This window comes from Cyprinodon tularosa, unplaced genomic scaffold (assembly GCF_016077235.1).
Source record: "Cyprinodon tularosa strain WSP-4 unplaced genomic scaffold, ASM1607723v1 ctg674, whole genome shotgun sequence".
NCBI classification, from domain to species: domain Eukaryota; kingdom Metazoa; phylum Chordata; class Actinopteri; order Cyprinodontiformes; family Cyprinodontidae; genus Cyprinodon; species Cyprinodon tularosa.
The window spans coordinates 1371063-1396409 of NW_024039423.1; the positions used below are offsets into that span (position 1 = coordinate 1371063).

At 37.9% G+C, this 25347-nt stretch overlaps 1 protein-coding gene across 1 annotated transcript; it reads right to left on the minus strand.

Annotated features, from left to right (window-relative positions):
• Nucleotides 1–239: 239 nt before the first annotated feature.
• On the minus strand, nt 240–24619 carry LOC119771478 (synaptopodin-2). The gene is made up of 4 exons (XM_038267502.1): nt 24479–24619; nt 14707–14858; nt 6734–7467; nt 240–5248 (listed from the first exon to the last, which is right to left on the minus strand). The coding sequence occupies exons 1-4, from the start codon at nt 24584–24586 to the stop codon at nt 1554–1556; spliced, it is 4689 nt and encodes a 1562-aa protein (XP_038123430.1). The 5' UTR covers nt 24587–24619; the 3' UTR covers nt 240–1553.
• Nucleotides 24620–25347: the final 728 nt, after the last annotated feature.

A 25347-nucleotide genomic window follows, 5' to 3' on the forward strand; every position in this document is an offset into this window, starting at 1 on the left:
GAGTCAGCCAATACCTCTCATGAATATATTATCAGACTGTCATTCTCCAGGAATGTGCTTCCTAAGCACACCTTTTTTTTAAGATTATAAGATGGCAAGTCAGTTGCAGAATATTTTTTAGGATATAAACCTTGTGAGACTAAGGCCTCCTTTCATTGGGAAATCAGGAACAGAAGAAAAAGACAGAAATAGCAAGGAAACCCAAAGCATACCCAAAGTAAAAGAAAGGGAAACCCAAGAAAAGGAAACAGATGATTTAATGGCACTGCAGTTAATCATACATAAAGTGCACAATAAAAAGAATCAAGCAGAAACACAACAAAAGAAGCCCTGTACCATATGTACATTGTACTCATAAGACATAGTCCTTAACTTATGAGGTTTTAAAAATAATTATCGAAACAATATGTTAAACAGATAAGGATGTGTTAATGATAACCCTGAAAGAGGATAACTCACTAATGTCTAAAAGGTATTAGCTTTCAGTTGTCTGATGAGAAATCTAAGCCTACAGCACAATGTGGATGTCAGAACTGGACTTCTCTTAAGGCACTTTAAATATAGCATCTAACATGATGCAACAGCTGGTAAGCAGCTTAAAATAACACTAACCCACCTAAGAAGGAGATATTAAAAAGAAATTACATAAAAACAAAGAAACTCAAAATACTTTCTGTAAATAAGAATATTTTCATGCTTTTAGTGCTATATTTCATGTTTCCTTGCCTTGCTGCTGGATTGTAATTTCCAAGCTTGGAATCAATTATATATCAATTTAGTTCAGATTATTTACATGGGTCAATTCACATCACATCTCAAGGCACTTTACAGATATTTCAACCAGATCATACAGTCAGATCGGTTCAAAGCTCTCTATCTAAGGAAAACCAGCTGATTGCATCAACTCCTTGGCACAATGCAATCCCTCACTCAAGTATATCCATTCCATTCAAAAACTGTTCACTGCTCTTCAATTTCCACACACTAGATTGCAATCTTTTTGAACTACAGCAAAAATAATTTGTGGTTGTTTTGAACTTAACTTTACCTTCAAAGCCAAAGGTGATTTCTCATATCACTGACATTGCATTTGTGAATACAAACTATACCTTTCTCCCACAACCCCCTTCCCTCAATTGCTATCAGTTTGGAATATAATATTAGGACTTTTCAACATTTCATCTTTACACAATTAAACACATTTTCTCATATCCTATGTACCATTCACTTCTACTCCCCTCCATTTTGCTTTCCTTTTAAAATGCCCAAATGCTCCCCTACATTCTTAACATCACCTTAGATTTGCAGACAACTACCCAGGTTTAGCCTACTTCTTAAAAGAAAAAAAATATATATTTTACTAATCTGAATAAGGGCTGAAAGTTTGTAATCTAATAACAAATAAAAGTTTTATCATTATAACAATCCAGGAGGCGGAGGCATTGATTCCACCAGAAGGTTTGCACTATTTGTTCAAATTCTTCCACTGGCCAATTTGAAAGAGCACTAACTGTATAAAATAGGCAATGTTCCTGCCATTTGCCTATGAAAAATCACTCTTTTTCAGCTGATGTCGGCTTCCACACCTGAGCTGAACTCTTGTTAGCTGTAAACTTAGGTTTGGGGGCTGCCCCAGTATTGCCACCACTTACAGACTCAAGCCTGGGAGCTGAAGGGAAACTTGGTTCATTGTAACTACTACTAGGCTGTGCTTTGTACTGAAGTGAAGGAGTTGCCATATAAGGAGGGCTACTCGCTGGCTGGTAAGCAGGTTGCTGGTATGGTAGGTTTAACGGCTGAGGGGCTTGGGGATGATAAGGTGGTGGCACAGGCTGCTGATACTGCTGGTTATAATCTTGTTGGTACACACCACCAGGAGGTGGTGGATATTGGTAAACATTAGCTTGGGCATGCTGATACTGGGGATCATGCATTACAGGCTGTATGGGTATCCCATAGCCTTGGGGATAAGGAGGTGTAAATGGCCCAGCTTGCTGAATGGGAGCCATTTGTTCATATTTAATTGTTTGGGTGTCAGGATTTGTACTAGGAGGAGAGCTGGGCTTTGGTACAGGTGGCTTAGAAGCCTCAGCTCCTGGGCCAAAGATAAAGAGTGCAGAATCTAATTTATAAGGTTGATGCTTCATTACATCGATAACATTAAGCGGTTTCAGGGCAGGCATTGATTTCTCTTGGTCCTTTTTCTTTGCTTTAGTCAAAGGACTACTTGCAGGGGGCTGTTTTGTTGCTGCTGGAGGATAAAATGGAGACTGAATAGGATTGTAAGCCCTGGGAGGTGGAGCACGTACATTGGGTGTATATTTCCACTCATTTGGTAAGGATGCAGCTGGCGATGTTGATCGGCTTGCTTTGTTGGCTTCCACAGTCTCAGAGTCCACAACAAACTTCTCCATACGAGACTGTCTCTTGGCAAACATGTCAGCTCCTTTTCCTTTGACAACTGGCATCTCAAAAGCTGAACCTTGGGTCATTTTAGGATTTAAAACAGTAGCCATCGGGTTGACAGGTGATGCAGCTTTTTGACCAACAGTATAAGAGACCATTCGGCGTGGAGGAGGAGGAGGAGTCTGATTTTGCGTTGGATGCCACGGTTTGGGAGAAGATTGGGTGTTAACTGCAGACATAGAAACATTTACAGGTGTCTGCGATAACTGTGGTCTCCACTCATTAACCGGCGTTGGAGGCTGAGCTTGACCTGAAGACCATGTACTAGGTTGTGGCTGCTGAGATGTGCTTGAAAAGGACTGCTGCCAGTTGGACTGTTGTGTGAGCTGTGAGGGAACTGCTGGAGCCCAGGGTGGCTGGTGTTGCGCCGGATTTTGCTCTTGGGTCCAAGAACTTGTTTGCTGCTCACCACCATGTTCCGGAGGGTACTGAGCCCATGATGTCTGAGGTGGATTTTCAGGAACTGGTGCCCATGGATTCAGATTAACTGGAGCCTGTGCTTGACATACTTCCGGTGCATTCATCCACGATGGCTGACTTTGAACTTGTGATTGTGATGCTGGCCATAGATTACCATGTGGTTGCTGGTGAGGTGGAGTTGAGACCCAGGGTGGTTGAGGTTGACCAGGTACTTGGTTATTTGCCCATGATTGTGGCAAAGCTGGATGTTGCTGTCCCCAGTGTGACTGTGTTTCTGGCTGAACCTGTTGAACCGATGGAGGCTGTGGTTGTATATTTGGCTGAACTTGTTGAACCCATGGAGGTTGCACTTGAGGCTTTTGCTGCACTTGTTGAGCCCATGGTGTCTGCTGCTGAGAATCTGTTTGGGATGGCTGTGTCCACTGATTCCTGGGCTGTGTCTCCACTGGTACTTGTGGTTCATTCCACGATTGGTGTGTTTGCTGAAAAAGAGGCTTGTCCTTCGTGTGCATCCATTGTGGTTGAACCTGTATCTGGGATTGAAGTTGTTCTTGTGGCTGGGCCCAAGGTGGCTGAGCATTTGTCTGAGGTTGTGCTTGTTCTCCTGGTTGAGTCCAGGATGGCTGACCATGAGAAGTCCAAGTATTGGTGTTTGGTTGGTTCTGGGTAGGTTGTCGTGTTACCCATGGTGGCTGTGGTGGAGACTGACTTGGAGGTGGATTCTGAGGCTGCATTTGTGTTAATTGCCACGAAGAAGCAGACGACTGTTGATGTGCTTGTGACGATACTAAACCCCATGACATGTTTTGAGAAGTCTCAGAATGCTGAGCAGAAATCATGTGTTCATGTGCCTCTTTGGGTGCAACTTGTGGAGGCTTCTGTTGGGATTCTGGCTTTGGCAGAGTCCATGTTTGCTGCTCTGTTGTGGGATTTGCAGTAGTTTCCTCAGGGGTATGAAGGGTAGAGGGCTCAGGGGCAGGTGCAGTAGTTGGCTTTAGTTCTGAAGCAGGGCCATTTTCTGTAGTGGGGGCTGCAGCAGGTGTTGACAGACTATTTTCAGCACACTGAGGTATGTCCTGGTTGGCTGCTTCTATCTGAGCAGACCAAGGAGGAGAGTTGGGGTTGATCATAGGCTTTGGGGCAACGGGTGGAGGAATCTTAGGTTTAAGTCTTTGGGCCTGTAGAAAATTGCAAGCTTCAGCCCCTAGGCTAAGATAGTCTTCCTCAGGTCCAGACTCAAACCCTTTTTTGTCATTTCTGTTGAGAAGGTTCAGTAAAGCTGGGTTAGGCGATACTTTGGGGGCTTCTTTAAATGTGAACATAGGTTTGCTTGTATTCTTTTTCCTTGAGTCCAACAGCAGGCCGGTCCTGATTGCAGGAGTAGATATGCGCTCATCTCGGGAGGCTATATTTTCTCCTTGGCCCACAGAATCTTGATTGGTCCCACTTGTTGCATGAGAATAAGGGGTTGCCACCACATTTTCTGCTGTAAAGGGCTTTGCAGTACGATTAGAGAAAGAACCCTGAATTTCATTTGTCTCATGCTGAATTGTACCATTGGTGTTTGTAGAATAGTGGTGCATTTGGTGCTGCTCTTGGTGATATTGTTGTTGTTGCTGATACAGTTGCTGTTGCTGGTATTGTTGTTCATACTGCTGCTGCTGCTGATATTGTTGATACTGTTGGTGCTGCTGCTGGTATTTCTGTTGTTGCTCATAGTACTGTTGCTCCTGATACTGCTGGTACTGTTGTTGATTTTGTTGGTGCATATTTACATCCATGTAAGCATGGCCTTCTGGGGACTGTATATAGGACTGCTCCACTACTTTTTTCTCCAGTGTTTGTGTTGCTTCCACAGGTAATCCTTGGCGCCGAAGTTCCTCATGTTCAGCAGTAATTTCATCCATCCTCTGCCGCCTTTGTGCAAACATCAGGGCACCCTTGCCCTTGGTTTCAGGCAAACATTCCATCTCTACTTGGTTGTTCAAGTTATTATTCATTTCAAGAAGACTTTTCTTCAATTTAAAAGTTAGTACACCCTTACTACCTGCAGCAATCAAAGGCAATCTCTTTGTTGATTTAGGATCTATCGTTGATTGGAGGCTAAATTCACCAGCTGGGTTTTCTTGCTTCTCGTCTCCGTTCACTTCGTCTTCTTCGTCACTGAACTCTGGTTCATCCTCCCCTGTACCGTAGCTTACAAGTGTAAACTGCTTGGCTCTCTGACGATGTTTTTTAAACATCAACAACCCCTTGTTATGGGGGTTTGATGGAGCGGCAGACAGAAGGAGAGCAATACGCTTACTTTTGGACTTATTCTCCTTCAACTGTTTCTCTGACAGACTTTCGTTGCGTCTGAGCCCTGTGTAGAGAAGTAAAAAAAAAGTCCTGTGTTTAGAATATATCAAAGTACAATGAAACTCCTGAATTATAGGGGAAAGAAATTACCTTTTCCTTAATTTAATTTCAAAATAAAGTTCCTAATTACACATTTAGAAACTAAAAGAGACTAAATTTATGAAAAAAGCTCAATTAGGTTAATAACATTACATATTGTTATGATAAGGGTTGCAAAGGAAAAGTATTTTCAAGGCTTGAGAGTGAAATAATTGTTTTGGTCACATTACACATCTTGAGTCTAAACTGGGGGGTGAAATATTACTGTTATTGAGCAATTGCCAGGAACCGTGAAAGAACATAAAACCCTAAGAACTTATTGACATAAAAAAGGGCAGAAAAATATGAATCAAATTAAACATTTAATACAACACAGATAAAATATTTTTGTGCATCATGAGATTATATATGTCAATTGTTTTAGAAAATAGCTAAAGTGATAAGATAGAGTTAGGTTTAATATATACCTTTTTTCTTGCAATATGGTTAAAAGATTTAAACATTCAACAACTAAAACTAAAATTAACCCTGTGTTTGCATGATCATATCTTATATTCCTATTTGTCTTAAAGTCTCCTGCTTGTAACAGTACTGTATATTAAGCTGTGTGAAATAGCAATCCAACAGAGGACCAATTAAATTATCTGACCTATATGATATTTGTTTTTGTTGTTTGTTTTTTGATTCACTCATAAAACATAAAATACCATACATCAAATCAACTATTTAGACTAACAAGCCAACTATATCAAATCTAGAAATAGCATGCATGAATTGAATCTAAGAGTTGGTTTGTCTTAAGAAGTTGTTATCTGTAAGTTAATACAAATTACAACATTTGAACTGAACAACCTGACAAAGCAAAGTTATTCCTCAAAAAAGCAATCAGACAGGCTTACTTTTCAATGTTCACGCAGGAGAAACCAATGGGTGGAGAAGACAAGGCGAGTGAATAACACCCTCACTTTTTCAGCCCAGTTAAAGCACCCAGTTTGAAAGGATCAGGTAACAGATGAGGGGAACACATGCTGGTGTCTGTCAAGGAGCCACTTCTGCAGTCATCATCACTGTGCTCCGGTGATATTTCTGTCTTTTACACAGCTCAGAGAAGCTCCTCACTACATCTATATTTCCCCCCATACAAAACTTTTACAATGTTTGAAGAAATGACTGCTTTTCAAGAGTGACCAATACTTTTTTTGTCTTTAAAATTCTAACAGTTTGTGTCATACTTCTTAAAAATATCCTTTCTGGTTCTCCCATATCTGCTTTCATTGAAAGGAATTAGCTCCTGCCTTCCTGAGTAGTTTAAGGCATACTATTTTAAGAGTTACACACACACGCACACACACACTGGACATCAGCCTTTGGAATGCACACATGCCAACAAATGCACTGAAGTGATGCAATATATCTAGGCAAAAATAGAAAATGCTCAAAATTAACTTACTTGCGTGTTTTGCCCGATGCTTATTAGGTTTTCCTTGATCACCTTCAGAGTCAGAGTCTTCCTGCTCTTCTGAAAAAGCTGCCTCATCAGATGGAATTTCAAATGAGACAGTAAAAGATCCAGGAACAGGCTGACAAAGTCCTCCTCCTTCCTTCTCTTCCCTTTGCAACCCAATGTCTTCAATTACCACAGAGCCACCCACACTCAGAGCACCCCTCCCAGCTTCTGATGCATCAGGCGGCTGCAAAGTGACATCCACTGAGGGAGCCCTGACCACCAAGCCATGCTGTCCGAGTGGCTCTCTATCAGTGTATGGCACATGACTCGTTGAGGTGGTGTTAGTTGTTTCAATGGTTGAAAAGTCACCCTTAATCCCTTGAGCACTCCCAAGAGAGGTGCAGACCCCATTGTCCAAGGTCTGCTTAGACAGGGACACCTGAAGCTCCACAAATTCTCCAGGGGAGAAGCACCTTTCAACTTCATTTTCATGCTTTAAATCCAGCTCATGGTCTCCCAAATCATCTGATAGGTTACCTTTGATGGGGGCCTCAGTGTCACTGTCCAACTCCCGGTGGAGAACATTACCTTGGGGATCAAATATGCAGATCTCTTTTGGAATTTCAGTCTTTGGAGAAATGGTGTGGAGGGTGGTGCTTTTGAAATTCTCATCTGAAGAGACAGTTTTGCCAAGGTACGTTCCTTCAGAATCAGAGTCATCAGAGGAGATGATATATCTTTCAAAGAGAAGAGTGAGAACAAAACAGCCATGAAATTAAAAAAATCTATTATTTTGTTGTATTTTCTTTGTTCTTAAAAAGCAAATTTACTTATAGAAATGTGCTTTATGATTGATCATTTGTATCTTATTATTGTGTGTAGTGTGTAGGACCTGTTGGGTATTTAAAGTGCTTCATATGTAAAACTAATATTGGCCTTAATAAATTTTATCAAGTGCAGTTTTTTTTTTCTATAAAATTGAGGCAGCTATAAAACAAAACAAATAGAAGAAATATGATAGGTTTAAATATGTAAACTATTTTCTTGTTTGCACAAGACAGAATAATGTCCAAATCGTACCATTTAAACACATAAAATTTGATTGAAGCAATAAGCCACAAGGTATAAATTGTCAAAGCAATGAAGTAGAACTAATCCTCAGTCATTCTTAAACAAAAGGTCAGATCCATAAAGGGGAAAGTAATTACATTTACACCTCACTGGTACTAATTTCCAATTTGAAGGGGTTCTTCCAAGGAAATTAAACAATCTCATTATCTTACTGGAGTCACTGAACTCCAGTCAGTTGGATTCTGAAGAATACAAATGAAAAGGGGGACCAGGTCCTCATAGATTTAAAGAAGTACACTAAAGGTTATCAGCTCCATTATAAAAGCCATTCTATATGCAGAAGAAAGAAAAGGTAACAAAGTTTAAAAGTTCACTTTTCACTAAGAATAAAAATCAACCTACAACAGTGATTATCTACAATATTATAGCATGTCTAAGTTTAAGTCTAATATGAAGTTACTTGTACTGGTGCCCTATATATTGGGGAATTTGTAATAGGCCATAATAAAACCACAATCAAAGCTATCATTTTTACTATCAAATTACTTACATTACATTACTATCAAATGTTATGTCTTAAAGGTATAGAGGACAATCTTTTATTTCTGGGTGGATCATCTTAATAATTGGTCCTCCTAATTTTCAATCATTCTGGTGATATGTTTACATAAGGCCATCCTACATGCATCTTCCCCTTAACCATCTTTTTCTGCACATCGCGCTTTCCAGCGTATATCTTTGGTGAGATATGATTTCAGACAGTCATAGAAGCTCACCTTTCTCATCGCGGTTCTTTGAAAATGGCCAAGGGTCATAAGAGAAAAAGTGTCTACGAAGTGTATGAGAAGAAACAAAAGGCCTTAGAAGAGGCAGATAAATCCTGCAATGCTTTAATCGGAGAGCTCTCCTTGCAAAGTATTATAGAATTTGCTGTCATAGCGGCCTGCTGTCGCCATTAATTACATGACAGTGGCCACTAATAAAGATTGCGCAGGCACCGTGCAGTAGAGGAGGTACTACATGACAGGGAGCAAAAAGCAGTGATCATCTGTCAGAACGGTCAGGTTAACCAAGTTCGCTATAAAGTCCACTATATAGTCCTGCTCTACAGTGGGCGCTGGTTGGAAATGGACACTTCACTCACGCTCCGCATGTTTCACGTATTGTGTGAAAAACATGTGACTACTATAGCCACTAGGTGGCAGTCTGACTCCATTTCGGCGTCCCATGAGTCAGAATTACATAGGTCGAGTAGCAGACTGGAAGGGGTGTCATGGGTTGCGAGTTTATAGCGCAGAGGTTAAGCTGAGTGGTCTTTGGTTCAACAGACTGTGGGTTCAATCCCAGCTGTGGCCCAGTTGCCTTAAATGTTTTTTTTTTTTTTATTATTATAATTATTATCGCTTTTTTATAAAGTAATGAAAGTTAGAATGTAAAGTAATGAAACCAGGTTTTCTATTTTTGAAACAACAATTGGAGTTATTCGTTGGACATTCACGCATGAGCCTGTATAAAAAGAGGAGCTGACCAGCTCCTTTAGTCAGAGACTTGCAGTAGACACCGTGTCTGTACGTTTGTGGGCCTGCAGTCAACTGAAAAGCAGGTTTATTGGGGATCTTGGTGTGATATTGTTCTATTTTATTTTGTTTTTGATTAAAATAAAGTTAATGAATTAATTTAACATTGGGACTGCATAATCTTATTTCATGAAAATATTTATAGATAGATTGATAGTAGTTATAGATACACCTCCGATCTTATCTGAGAACTGTTATTTCTATTTATCTGCATCGCTATTATTTTATGAAAAATAAAATTAATTAAGTTGGAGCCGGGGATACGGACTGTAGCGCAACCAGAGAAAGGCGACAGAGACAGTGCTGCGGCTGGTGATGTTGAAATTAAAATCATATCCAAAGTTGATTCCTCATTAAGATAAGCCAAAGTTATTCAAAAGGGTATGTAAGAAAATATATTTTCTTTAGTTTTGTAAAATATAAGTGCCGTTGAAAGCTTTGTTTTTGTGTGTTACTTTCTTGCCGTGCAATACGTGACACCCCTCCCAGTCTGGTCAAGTAGCAGACTGGGAGGGGTGTCACGTGTTGCGAACTTATAGCGCAGTGGTTAAGCTCAGTGGTCTCCAGATCAACAGCTCGTGGGTTCAATCCCAACTGTGGCCAAGTTACCTTAAATGTTTTTTTTTTTTTTTATGAAGCATCTTAATGCACCTTTTTCCTCCCTGTTTGCACCTCCAGTAACTTCTATGCCAATATGTGACGAGTGAATTTCTCCGCTGTGAGATCAATAAAGCTCATCTAATCACATCTACTCCAATCTAAATAAATAAATAAATATACACATGTTCAATAAATAAATAAGCATTCAATTAATTACCCCCAATAAATGGTGAAATGATATGTTCTCATAATAAATCATTTATTTAAAAAATGCTGTTATGTTCCTTTTTTTTGTCTGTAAGAAGACATCCATCCAGCAGTTTTCATTTTCCTTAAAATCATATGTCATCAGAGCGATTTGTCTGTCTTGCTCGCAGCTCCCAGATCAGCTTCTCTGATTGATGCGGCGCTTCCAGCAGCTAAACTTCAATTTTTCCATCTCGAGCACCTTTTTTGTAAAGATCACTATTTTTTGAAAAAACACAGTTTTTGAAAGGTATTATATATATATAAACTAAAATGCTCTATTTTCAATTTCTTCTTTAAATTGAAAAACGAAAGAAATGGAAATGGGGTTTTTACAGGTTTGCTTTGAAAAACATATTTATATAGTAGCCCATAATATAATAGTGAAACATAAAGTCAGGAAAATGTGTCATAGAGAATGTTTTTTATTTGCATTTACACTCAAATCAATGTATCACTGATAGCAAATGACATGTACAGTATCTCTTGGCCCTGGGAATATTACATGCCAGTCGCTGCTCCATTCAAGGCTATGACCTCATCGATTACGTTGTCCAGGTGATCGATGTATTTATTACAGTCCTCTCTGGTGAGTTTGTCCCTCCAAAATGACTCTATCGCAGAGATCAGTTCGTCCCTGCTCTTGGGTTTGGCCTCGCAGCGAATGTATTGTTTCATCGCAGCCCAGACTAACTCGATGGGGTTGAGATCCGGCGACTCAGCTGGTGTTGGCACCCAGTTAATCCCCTCACTTTGGATGCAGGCTCTTGCAATGGTAGCCGTGTGTTTGGGATAGTTGTCTTGGAAAAAACGATGTGTAGACATGTAGAAACGCTCTCTCAAGTACGGACCCGCAACTTTTTTGATGATCTCTTCCGCATAAAAGTGTTGATCCATAATACCATCAAAAATGAGAAGCGGGCCAGGGCCAGCACGGGAGATTCCGCCCCAGACGTGCAGTTTGACTGGGTGTTTCGCTCTAGGTTTTGGAATGCCCCTAAATTTAGTCTTTCTCCAGCACTGCAAAGCAAAACGTTCCAATGCCACAGTTGACTCGTCAGTGAAGAAGACATTGTCAAACTTCTCACCAGTAGCCTTCCATTCTTCAGCTTGACGTAGACGTAGTTCTTTGTTTTTTTCCCGGGTCATTGGAGTAAATCTGGGCTTCCCAAACTTCCAGCCAAGTTCCCTCAGTGCCTTTCTCACTGTGCATGCTCATGTCTCATGCTCTTTTCCCACTTTGTGTTGTTTTAAAATCTAATCTGAAATATAGAAATAGAAATTATAGAAACAAGATGTTTCACAGCAGTTTTTTCAGGAACAGAATCAGGTTTATTGACATTGTCAGTGAAGGAGTTCACAAACTAGGGATTTTTTTATGGTACAATCGTGCAAGATGACACATATAATATGGAATAGGGTTAATAGAATTATAAAAATATCTAAACACTGTGGCAATATATAAGCAATATCTATACCGTATATCCAGGTCTGGGACGGATTTTAGTTACATGTTACATTCTAACTTTCATTACTTTATAATAATAATAATAAAAATAAAAAAACGTTAAAGGCAACTCGACCACAGTTGGGATTGAACCCGCAATCTGTTCAACCACAAACCACTGAGCTTAACCCCTACGCTATAAACTTGCAACACGTGACACCCCTCCCAGTCTGCTACTTGACCAGACTGGGAGGGGTGTCACGTATTGCACGGCAAGAAAGTAACACACAAAAACAAAGCTTTCAACGGCACTTATATTTTACAAAACTAAAGAAAATATATTTTCTTACATACCCTTTTGAATAACTTTGGCTTATCTTAATGAGGAATCAACTTTGGATATGATTTTAATTTCAACATCACCAGCCGCAGCACTGTCTCTGTCGCCTTTCTCTGGTTGCGCCTCAGTGCGTATCCCCGGCTCCAACTTAAATAATTTTATTTTTCATTAAATAATAGCGATGCAGATAAATAGAAATAACAGTTCTCAGATAAGATCGGAGGTGTATCTATAACTACGCAACCATTTTCATAAAATAAGATTATGCAGTCACTTGACTGCATAATCTTATGTTAAATTAATTCATTAACTTTATTTTAATCAAAAACAAAATAACATAGCACAGTATCACACCAAGATCCCCAATAAACCTGCTTTTCAGTTGACTGCTGATCCACAGGACAAAAAACTGGTCATAATCAGGGAAGCAGACAGACTAAAGAAAGCTAGGAAACGTCTCACCAAAACACACAAATAACCTGGCGCTGATGGGAGGCAAACAATCAGATTAGAACCGCAGAACCAGGGAGACAGGGAGCAAGAAGCAGAGGAAAAAACCAAACCATCAGCGCCAAGATCATGACATAAAAACCCCATTTCCATTTCTTTCGTTTTTAAAATTAAATAAAAAAATTAAATGGCAAAAATCCAAACGTGTCTGCTAGTTTAAAGTCCATCTTATTTATTTGAATATTTAACGAAAACATTGCAGATGCTTCACACGCACACAAAATGACAGAAAGATCCGAGCGTTTTAGTTTCTATATATATATAATACCTTTCAAAACCTATGAGTAATTTTAAAATCTAGTGATTTTTTGAAAGAAAATAAAACAATAAAAATAGTTAAGCATTTTAAAAAAAAGGAACATAACAGCATTTTTTAAATAAATGATTTATTATGAGAACATATCATTTCACCATTTATTGGGGGTAATTAATTGAATGCTTATTTATTTATTGAACATGTGTATATTTATTTATTTATTTAGATTGGAGTAGATGTGATTAGATGAGCTTTATTGATCTCACAGCGGAGAAATTCACTCGTCACATATTGGCATAGAAGTTACTGGAGGTGCAAACAGGGAGGAAAAAGGTGCATTAAGATGCTTTATAAAAAAAAAAAAAACATTTAAGGCAACTCGGCCACAGTTGGGATTGAACCCACGAGCTGTTGATCTGGAGACCACTCAGCTTAACCACTGCGCTATAAGTTCGCAACACGTGAGTCAGGGTGTCAGGTATTGCACGGCAAGAAAGTAACACACAAAAACAAAGCTTTCAACGGCACTTATATTTTACAAAACTAAAGAAAATATATTTTCTTACATACCCTTTTGAATAACTTTGGCTTATCTTAATGAGGAATCAACTTTGGATATGATTTTAATTTCAACATCACCAGCCGCAGCACTGTCTCTGTCGCCTTTCTCTGGTTGCGCCTCAGTGCGTATCCCCGGCTCCAACTTAATTAATTTTATTTTTCATTAAATAATAGCGATGCAGATAAATAGAAATAACAGTTCTCAGATAAGATCGGAGGTGTATCTATAACTACGCAACCATTTTCATAAAATAAGATTATGCAGTCACTTGACTGCATAATCTTATGTTAAATTAATTCATTAACTTTATTTTAATCAAAAACAAAATAAAATAGCACAGTATCACACCAAGATCCCCAATAAACCTGCTTTTCAGTTGACTGCAGGCCCACAAACGTCACCCTCAGCACGGCAGAGGTCCCAAGCGCCACCTGGTGGTTGTCCGGGTACATTGCAGTTCTTTTTGAAATAAAAAAACTGGCCTCAGGAAATACAACGTGATTCACGTGGGAATCACACAGGAATCACGCAGGAAACCGTCCATTTCCAACCAGTCCCCACTGTATATAGTGATTGAGGGATTTAAGGGTTAGGGCGGACGTTTGGACAGAGTAAGCTTGTATGAGCTATGAGAACTGCAACTTTTAAACAGAGCGTGTACAAGGAGAAATGGGCTTGTGCATGCTCTCGCACGCATTTAATAGGCATTCCCTCTTGGGAGCAGGTAGAGGGTTGTGCATGAGAATTTTTCTTAAAGTGGAGAGGGCAGGTCTTTTAAAATTCGTGAAAATCCTCAACAATACCTTTAGGTGACATATCATGTCTGGACGGTTTTGGGCGTTTTCCGTGAAGGTACATCTAATGTTTTGCCATGACATTTTGATAGTCTCCAAAGTTTTTAACATCATTTTATTGATGGCCTGTTCCCATTCTGATTTCACTCTGCTCTAGCAAAAAGGAAATTAGTTAGAATGTTTTGGATTAAAATTACTGACCAACAAAGTCATGACTTCCACATGATAGAGAACCTTTGGGATAAATTAAAACAGAATGCAAGTCTTCCTATCCAAGATCGTACTTGGCAAAACAAATAGGCAAATACTTCAATAAACAGTCTGAAACATCGGAGAAAGTGCTCCAAGAGAACTTCAAGCTGGCTTAGTAAAAAAAAGTGGGTAGACATTCTAATAAACCATAAGATAAAAGTCCAGTTTGTCTGCGAGTATATCTGAAAACCGAAAAAGAAATGCTTCTGGCAACAGAGTGATTGTTTTATCAATAATGGTAAAACATTAAGTTTACGATATACTATGTTTATCTTTGCCACCTATTGATTATTTTAACTAAATGTTATAAGATTGAACAACCTTTTGAGTAGTAACTGCAGACTGTTGATGGATGTTTCAATAAGTGCTAAAGCTTGTGAAAAGGTGAGATCAGCGCAGGGCTCCCCGTTGATCGACACCACCTCATCACCCTCCTGAACTCCTGCCAGGCAGGCATGACTGCCATCTTCCACCTGCAAAGGGAATAAGATTGGTAGAAAAAAAATAACCATCAGATAATGTGTATCTTCTAGAAAAATGATCTTGATCCCATAACAGTGATTCCATGTGGCTAAAGATAAATGGCCCTGCGGCAGCCAGAGACTTGACAAGGAGGGAGGGGTGGAAACTGAAGGACAGAGAACATGACCTGAATGTGAGAATTGCTGACCATCACTCATAGGAGTCACAACAGCTGTTTTACTATCAAAGACCACTCCTGAAAAATGTTGATTTAAAAGTTTATTGAGATGAGAAGCTGAAGTAGAAGGAAAGAAGTGTGATGAGTTGTAACAGAGTAATATGGGGGTTGCAGTCTGGGACAACTGGTACTCTGGGCTGATTAGGGATGGCAGATGCTGCCCAAAAGCAGAGCTTTTTAAAATATAGCAATTGGTCAGATAATCAAATGTGATAGAGTACCAGGGATGTAGGAGAACAGACAAAGTAGGTAGCAGTAGAGACGAAGAATGAAGACTACAGCAATAAAGGAAGTAGTATGAGGGGATGAGGATCTAGGGTCCTATACATTTTTCATAAAGAAATCAAGATGATTCTGGAGTTCTAAGTCAGTGACCAGGGTACGCATACCTCTAGGAGAGGTGAGTGCATTGCTGGAGGTACATGAAAAAATTTTATTTCTGAGGTAGCAAAATAAAATAGGGCTGTTCTGCTTTGTGGGGACCTAATAGAAAAATTTAACAAGCTTTTATCAACCAAAAAGTAAGTATTTCTTATACACAGATATTATTTTATTTTATTTTGCATTTATTTATATTCCTTACTAAGTTGCATTTTGAGATGGAAAGCATAACATGCTTAGGAATGAAATGCTCAAATTGAAAGAGTAATCAGTTATTATATATTTCACTTTTGGAAAATCGTCAATACTTATGAGTGAGAGGGGGACTTAGAACCACTCTTTTAAGTCCTTTAAGTTTGCTTCTAAACATACAAACTAAAAGTATACCATGAGTTTGTGGTAGGTATTCTACAACAGACAGATATAATATATGCAAATCCAGATAGTGAGGAAGGAAGGAAGGAAGGAAGGAAGGAAGGAAGGAAGGAAGGAAGGAAGGAAGGAAGGAAGGAAGGAAGGAAGGAAGGAAGGAAGGAAGGAAGGAAGGAAGGAAGGAAGGAAGGAAGGAAGGAAGGAAGGAAGGAAGGAGAAACTAAATAGGGTAAATAAGAGGTACAAATATAGATTTCCACTGTGATTTCTCTCTTGGATTATTAAAGTATGTCTGATTCTGATTCTGGATAAAGCGGAAGAATATGGATGGATGGATGGATGTATGGATGGATGGATGGATGGATGGATGGATGTTGAAAAACTGCAACACATGTTATATTTAAATCTGTCATCATGTGGCTTCTAAAGATGAAGTAATGAGTTGTTAAAAAAAAACAACAGAAAATAACCAACAACCTGCTATCCTTGCCGTCTGTGCTGGCCAAGCCAGTGGGTACTTATTTAAAAGGGCACCTCTTTAACAGTTAAACCAGTGACAGATGGTTTCATTTTCCAGTAATTGGTTCTTGCTACCTAATGATTTATTAATAGGAAATTTTTAAAAGGGGGAGATAAGCCATAAAATTAGCTCAAAAGGCCATTCATACAGCTATGAAGATGAATTATCCTATTAGTACCACACAGTCAGAGGATACAATTCTGAAAGTATGGTAGGGCCTATTGCAAATAGCAAAACTAGATTACATTTCTTATCATGTGCAGCGGCTACAGTTGCTAATAGGTTTGAAGCTTGGACAAACTTAAATACATAAACACTAGTTTTATTATTATCTGATATGGTCCCCTCTCATTGCCAATAGACCATAAACCCTAAAAATAAAAAAAAACGAAATGGTGCATCCAGTACACTAAACTTATGTTAATCCAAAAAGGTCTTGCCCAAAATCTTTCAGAGATTCATTAAAGTTTGGAAGAAAAAATTATTATAGCATGAAAAACCTAAGTAGGGACTCTTACCATGAGGATAGGGAGCAAATCCATTAGAGTAGCAATAATTTACTGGGTTTACATCTTATACTATTGCTTTTAATGGTAAAGTAACATTTGATAGTTTATTAGCTTATTATTTAAAACTTTCTCCAATTATTATCAATTTCTTGCAAAATATGTTATTTATCATGATAAAAATCTTAAAAATATGACACTATTTTTAGGCCCTCCTCTATAAAAAACAGCCAACATAAATTATTTCCCTCAAAATATGAATTACTATACTAAATTCAAAAACACAATGATGCACACCTATACACTCAATGTCGAAAAGGTGACACTTCAGTGCATCAGTTCTTTTTTTAACATTCTATTATAAGGACAATTACACTTGCAGTAAAAAGTAATAATCACTAGATGGCGCATTAATGACATGTTCAAAAGGCATAGATCTGTTTTCCACTCTGGTTTTAAGGATTTCTCAGTTTTTTGTTTTGTTTTTTAATTTACTTAAATCTGGCATGCAAAACCCCACAGTATGGCTTACTCAAATGCAATAAAAGCTGTTACAAAAAGAAAGTTCCAAACAGTTCTACGTGCCTTGTTACTACACTATAAGAGAAGCAAGTATAATACTTTATAGTACTCCCCCTGACTTTATGCTCAGATATTATATGTGGTGCATAAACAGACCCTAAAAGGATGTAAGAGCAGCCGTCCATCGGGAATCACATCTTAGTACTGGGAGGATGGACTCTGCTGGAACCAAGTGGTAACATTTCCAAACTCCAAAAAAGGAGGGGGAATGTTTGTCGCTGCTCTCCTTGGAAGCCAAATATACACAGTCAGGCTCAAAAGGCAATCATATTTTCCCTCTCCCTGTCTTGTTTGAAATTTACTGCACATGAAAGTGAAGCGTGAGTCATTTGTTTAAAGATGTAACAGGTAAATACAGCTGACAATAAACAGGTTTGTCCACTGTTGTACAAAAAAATTTTTCACATTTACTGCGCACTTCTTAGTGAATGGTTTTAATCACACAATGCTGTATGTCAGGGTAGCCAGTTTTCTACTAGTTTCAATAAAGCAGGCTTAAAATGCAAACTAATATCAGAGGACGCATTTCTCAGAGACTACAATAGCTAAATTGAATCACATTCTTACATTTTTGGTAAATCCCTTCAACGTGCCCCGGGTTAACCTGATAACTGGTCACACCAAAATCACCAAAAGCTATTCTGAAACTGCTGAAATAGTATGAATCGAATCAGCTGCTGTACTTTAACCCTTAGGATGGTTTATTCCGCAATGCAACACCATCCTAATGGACAGCAGCCTTACTTTGACAGGATGAGGCTACAAAGTTGGAAGTGCCACCGATGTCCCATGAATAGGATGTGACAGATATGGGTTTAACGCATCACAGTAACTTTACAGCAGGGGTGTCACACTGGTTCCAGAAAGGGCTGTGTGCCTGTATGTTTTCTTTCCAACCAAGCAATGGCACACCAGACTCCTGTCCTCTCATTAAGCGAATCCAATCTTAACATGATGACATGATGAGATGGATGGTGTCTGGTGTGTTACTGCTTGGTTTGAAAGAAAACCTGCAGCCACACGGGCCCTTTCTGGAACTAGTTTGACATCCCTGCTTTACAGAATAAGACATGTTACATATCAAGTTACTAGTACTGTCTAATCAACTTATTATTATTGTTCTCAAGTCCAAAGATTTGTAAGGTTCAACCACATGTACCACCAAGCTACTTTGCAAAGATTTTTTACAATCATTAGATTTTTGACTTTTTTTCAACACAATGCCTAAAAGTATTTTTAATGGATTTTTATATGACACATATTTTTTAAGTAAGCACCCAATATTTTTCTTGTAAGTGCATATGTGTTCTTCCTCCCTCTGATAACCAGTTTGTTCTTGATGTAAATCAATTAGTTAAACTAATCAAACTGTTTTAACTTAATATTATTATGAATATGACAGTTCTCTAAAAACCTCAAACGTTTCTAAGAGTACCTTAGTAACAAGAATGGAGCCTAAGCAAGAGATAATAGTGACATCTAAATCATCACTAAGTCAGAAAACATTATAGTATGCTAAAAAACTCAATTGTAAACTTAGCAAGGCATGGCTGTCCACTTAAATGGATAGACCATGGATACGGGGTATTTGTTGGTTTTAAGGTTTATGGTAACTTTTCAGGAGCTTAAGCGATCCACAACTAGATCGGATAAATATTAGTCGTCCACTCTGCAATTCTAGATTTCTTGAGTTGAGAAGAAAACAGATATTGAAAGACACTTATCAGAAACCCCTATTTGCAGTTTAAGCCTTGTATGACTGAACTTGTTTGCCTTTATATAAAAATTCAATGTTTGGTGAAAAACTAACCAGCATACGGTGACACACAATATAAAATTGTTACACAAATATAAGAAAAAATAGATGTTTCAAGTCTCTGTGTAAAGACAGTTGTCTATAATTCTTACTTTGACAGAAGTACACAAATAGTAAGAGTAATGCACCAGAATTGTGTTGCAAATTCAGATTTCAAAAAAGGGTACAGGATACATAGTTTTGAAATTCATGTTGACATTGAAAGTGATAGCTACAATAGAACCCTTTGGCCGTGTTTAAAATGTGCATAGACTCACACATTCTTACGTTCATACTTTTGGAACTCGTGGGAAAAGAACACTATTTCTTCACCAACCTCTGTCATTTGACAGGATTTGGGGGAGTTTCTGTCCCTAAAAAGAAGGTTTCATTTAGCAGATCATTATTAAATAATGGTGGAACAATTTTTAAAATATATGTCTTTTTATTTTCCTCCATAATAAACAACAGAGGGAAATCATTTCCTTTCTTCCCCTTCACAAATGGAGAATCTTGTCAACCAGGTTACATCCTTATCTTCTATTGTAGTAGATAATGTAGCCATGGTGAAAAAAAAAAGTTTTTTCGTAGGAAGCGTAGTGTAACAAAACTGGAGATGGCACTTTAAACACTCAGAAATATCATACGTAATCTAAAAAAAAAGTATATTGTCACATAAAGTGACCATTTCTAAACCAAGAGCAGTATATTTTAAGTATATATCTAAGTATATACGTATATTTTCTTCATCCATAGAAGACAATTAGAATAATTTTAGATATCTATTCATTGCAGCTATGAAGATCACACACAGCCATAGCGCTGTTCAGCAATCCATTCCCCCAGATCTCATCAGTATTGACTTTATGGGATTATTTATCTTTATAGGTGTTTGGTTATAGTATTAGGCTGCTGGAGGACAAAAAAGACTACATTTCCTCACTCTGCTACGTGCTACTCTCATTCTTCAGTTTTGCATTATTTGTTAGTTTAACTTTTAACATTATGCACTTTCTGCTACATTTGGGCTGTGACACTGTCCTGCAGCGAGGCATCACTGCTATCAACAACTTCAATTATAAATGGTAAAGCTTGACTTTTTAAGTGTATAGTCCTACTTCTCTCTAAGACATAGCTACTGGATTAGATTTTACTGCAGCTAACTTTATTTACTCTCTTTCGTTCTTTTGACATGAAAACCAGCTTGACTGTTTCTTTCCTATGCAGAGCACCATATGGAGCTAGTTTACTACTATCCTCTCTAACAGAAAGTATTCATAGATCAATTCTACGTTCCTTTTGTGTGTGTGTGTTTCTCTCTTCCCAATTGGCTAACACAGGATGTTTACACTGACCTGGTTCCTTTTGAGGTTTCTTGCTGTTAAAAGTGCTTACATCTACTTTGACACTACATGCATGTTCGCTGTGAGGGATTGCTGCAAAGTAAACAACATGGTACTAGCAAATGCTGCTGTTTTTACATACTCATCCAGAAAGAGGGAATTCTGGAAAGTGACTCAATGTAAGCAGTTGGTTTTCCTTAGGTAAAACACTTCTAAATAATCTTTCTGTATGCTTTGAATGAACTCTGTAAAGTGCCTTGTGATGACATGTTTTGAGAATTGGCGCTATATAAATGAACCAAATTGAATTACGTTGAACTTAATTCAAATAGCATAGTAAAAAGGTAATTTAACAATAAATAAATAATCTATTGAAAACAAAACAAGAAATTAAGCAAGGTGTTCTTAAGCAAAGTTGAACAGTGTGTCAGGATGCAAAAACAAAGATATGCAACTTAACCCTCTAACTTGGTTGGTTTAAGTCACCAGTAAACCAAGAAATGTGGGTTTTTAGCCTGTGGGAGGAAAACAGGATGTTTGGAAAATATCAGTGCATGTTATGATCTGGTTAACCAGTTGAAGACCAAAGCCCAAATCACTTTGTAATCAGTGAGACATACTACAAAAAGCCAGGTTGGATTTTTCTCTAGGATGTATCAGATCTTTCTGCAATGGAGATCTATCCTTAAACCAAAACCAGCAAAAATACATGATAATGTTAGACCTTATGTGCTGTCAGAAGGAAGATGATTTACTGAGAAACACAGAGCCAATACACATGCTGAGAAATTAGTTAAGAGGAGCAGGATAACACCACAGGCTGCAACTATGCAATGCCATTTTACTGACTTCTTAATAGCTTAATGAGGTATATATGGTGCACTATCATAGCCTGATTATCCACAACAAAATGCCTTTTGGACCACATCTAATTCAATAATCCAGACAAAGAGTATTATTTATTCAGGTTTGCAGTATAATTTTTCTGAACATATTTAGATGTATATATAATAACCCTATTTGACTGATTTAAGGTTGTACAGTTCACTTACCCAAATCTTATCTAATGCATTATGAGATTTTCCATTCCAGGTTGCATTATCTTTAAAAGGACGCCACAAAATAAGAAGAGCAGTACATTTAAAAAAAAAAGAAAAAGCCCTCAAACATTCAGCTGTTTCTGTACCTTTAAAAAAGTGATCTCATCAGCTTTCTGCCTGACTTGGAATAAAAAAAAAAAAAAAACTACCTCCCTTATATGGACAAGAGAATTAAGAAGTCATGCACTCCTCACCACCGCTCTGAGCATTCACTGAGTTTGAGCAAACAAAGCTTCCACTAAATCTAACAGAATTTAACATATTTTACATATTTCTTTGCCTACTGACCTAGCGTTCTTCCTCTCTCCACTAAAAAATAAAAGGGTTTCATGGAGATCTGGTTTCATGATGACTTAGACTGATCTCCTAGAGATGACAAGCAAACAGATAATATTAAGCTCAGTGTTAAGCTGCACAATTGGACAGCAGTGTTACAGTTGAAGAATACAACTTAGCCTTGGAGTCCTGATTATGGCCCAGTGTTTTGCAAGACCCTCTTACAAGACTGAGTGCAGAATTGTTTTACTTTCAGTCTTGATCCCCACTTAGTTATTCTTGTTTTACTTCTAAACCATGTTTATGTGTTGCTTTAGAGATCCTACTACTTGTAAAAAGACTGTTTTCTAAGGAGAAACATGAACATACTATCTAGAACCACAAAAAAAGTCAAAGTAAAGTCAGAAACAAACTTCCTGATTCAGTTATTTCATGTTCGACTATCAGTAAAATACAATCCCTTCTTGCTTTTAGGGTCTCTGTGGCTTCTCTTTCAGCTGGAGCTTTGATGTTGCAAGGAATGTAGCTCAGTGAAAACATTTACATCTTCAGTATTTTGACGACGAGTTGATGAGTGATCCATGCAGCCTGCCTTACAATACCATATATAGAGCCACACGAGCTCCTCAGAAAGAAACACACTTAATTTCACCACTGTGGCTGGACTGTAGTCTTTGACAGCAAATGGTAACATGATTTAGTGGTTTTACACTAGAGCCACATCCATCAATACTCCCCTCCAAATGAACATGCTATTGTACACCAATAGGCAGATTGGTAGGCAATCGTGCGTCTACTGAGACACAGAGCATGCTTCTCCTTGAAACATTGACATGTGACAGGAGGATGCTAAAACCAAACCACGTTTTCTGATATAAATTGGAAGAAAACCATTTTTTTCAATCCTCTTGAATTACAGGCTGCAAAATGTATACCATTAATTGTTTTACGAGATGACTTGAGTTCAAAAAGGTCCTGAGTCTCGGTATAATTCGTTTGTATTGTAAAGCACCTTACTGTGTGTAAAACAACTGACAGATCTACAAAAGGATTTGCCCTGAACTTTAATTGCAGTTAGGCATTTGATTATGGTATCAAGCTTAATCAAAACCAAATGTTTTAAAGCTATATTTTTTTGGCCTCCTGTTCCCAGAGTTAAAAATCCTTTTAATGAGACGATAGGGAGAATGGCTGACTTGCTGGACAGTTTTCCAACTGTACATGGAGTATTGGAAGAATGCAGATATTTATATATATTGCTGCACACTGCTGATCAGTTGGCTGAAAAAGGTTTGATACTTTTTTGTCATGATAGCAAGAAATACTAATTAAGCCCTTTGCTGACATTTTCATTCATAAAAAAAACACAAGAGGTGAAACAAAAATATAGGTTAGGTATAACAAGAGTGTTTGATTTTCCTTTACACTGTTCCATTTATGTTTGAGTGTTCCAAATGAGATGCCAGAAAAAGAAATTAAGTAATCGACTGTGTTGTTAAACAAAATTTAGAATAGAAAAGTTTCACTTTTTGTTCAGCTGTTTGATTGGAACCGAAAGTTTAGTGAACTGTGGATTCTAAATTGTGGTATGTGATAGGAAGGTGTTTAGAGGGTTTTCTTTCCTTTTTTTAGTTCTGGTTTGAAAACATCAAATAATTTCTATCATTATGTTTTTATGGTTAAAAGTAATTTTAAGGATTCCTACAAGGACTTTTTTGTGGCTGTTTAAAGCATAGATCAGTGCAACACTGCTGCCCCTCCCCTACTAATAACTGTACACTGCCTGTCAGGTGGCTGATGTTTCCCTGCCTTATAAGACTTTTTGGAAATACTTCCAGCATCTCAAAAAAGGAATACTTCCAGTATAATTCCATAAACCCGAGTAACCAAGATTTTTTTTAAATTATTTTTTGTTTTATGCTTTTGGAAAAACCACATGCAGGACATTTTTCTTCTTTTCTTTCGGGTTTTTATATAAAAGCCATTATCATGCAAGACATTTCTATATTAGATCTTTGTATTCATATCATAAAACTGTGTTTTTGCTTTATTTACTTAGTTTTATCGTACTATGATACTCTTGGATCATACATAACCTATGTTTCTCTTAATAACCTCATTTTTAATCATTTAACTGGACCTTTTTCAAAAAGTTTAACGTTCACCTTTATCCCCTTTAGTTGACCATCTGATTTAAGATATAACTCGCACAGTTTCTTGCCCAGGTTAAAACAAATCCCTTATTTTTCTTGCAGAAGTCCCTGCAAACCCATGAAAACCTCACACTGTCCTGAGCCTCGTACTCTCTTTTTGGCCTTGACCATATAAGGATGCTGAGGAATCTCTCACCAAAACACTGCCAACGCAAAAAAAAAAAAGTCAGTCGAGAAAAAAGGTGTTTTACCATATCAGGGATTTTAGAAGTAAATGATAAAAATATTTCCTGAATCTGGATCTTAAACTGATACCCTATAAGAAAGTGATATGAAAAACTAAACAAAACAGAATAAGGAGATACCTGGGAAACGAGTAAAGGTCTGTAAATGTCCCCCTCTCCCTCTTTTAGGGTGAATCCCCACGGTGCGCCTCCACGCAGGGTCAGGCAGACGTAGTCCCCGGTGCCCATGCTGCGCTCAGCCCCTCAGCCAGACTACAAGTAGTCCTCAACAATAACCGCATCCATCGGAGCGCTGCGTAATCCCACACCCTCCCACCCATTTGATCAATTTGAGTCCGCCCGCTTTTTGGAAACGTCATCACGCACAGACCTGCAGCGGGCGGTGCGTGCAACTGGTGGCTTCACAATCATCAATTAGAGTGAAGAATACAGAATATTTATATAAAAAAAATAATAATAAGAAAAGTTTTCAAAGCATCTCAAATGCTTTTGGTTTATAATCTGTTTGTTGGCTTTACCACTCTGACCAAAGAGGCCTACTGTCTCCAAAATGTTTGGAAAATTTTTTTCCAGCTGCTCAGGTTGCTAAGGAAGAGGATTAGGGCCACTGAAAATATAAAAAAAGTTAACAGATTTTTAAATTTTAAATTTTTTCTGTATAATATAAGAAAAAAAGTAGAAATTCTAATTCTCTTTCTCAGAATTCTGACTTTAATCTCAGAGTTCTGACTTTTTTTTCCTTAGAATTCTGACTTTAATCTCAGAATTCTGACTTTAATCTCAGAATTCTGACTTTAATCTCAATATTCAGACTTTTTTCCATTCTGACTTTTTTCTCAGAATTCTGAGATTAAAGTCAGAATTCTGAGAAAAAAGTCAGAATGGAAAAAAGTCTGAATATTGAGATTAAAGTCAGAATTCTGAGATTAAAGTCAGAATTCTGGAAAAGCACTGGTATGAGAACATGGCTACGAGATTGGAGCCACAAT

What these genes read in the sequence shown, in the direction of transcription:
- LOC119771478 (XM_038267502.1), bottom strand. Translation starts at nt 24,586, where the DNA reads ATGGGCACCGGGGACTACGTCTGCCTGACCCTGCGTGGAGGCGCACCG. An exon ending in CTGCAGTTACTACTCAAAAG is followed by an intron (nt 7,468 to 14,706) that starts GTTGTTCAATCT and finishes TCTCTTTGAAAG; the next exon opens with ATATATCATCTCCTCTGATG. An exon ending in GCATCGGGCAAAACACGCAA is followed by an intron (nt 5,249 to 6,733) that starts GTAAGTTAATTT and finishes TTCTCTACACAG; the next exon opens with GGCTCAGACGCAACGAAAGT.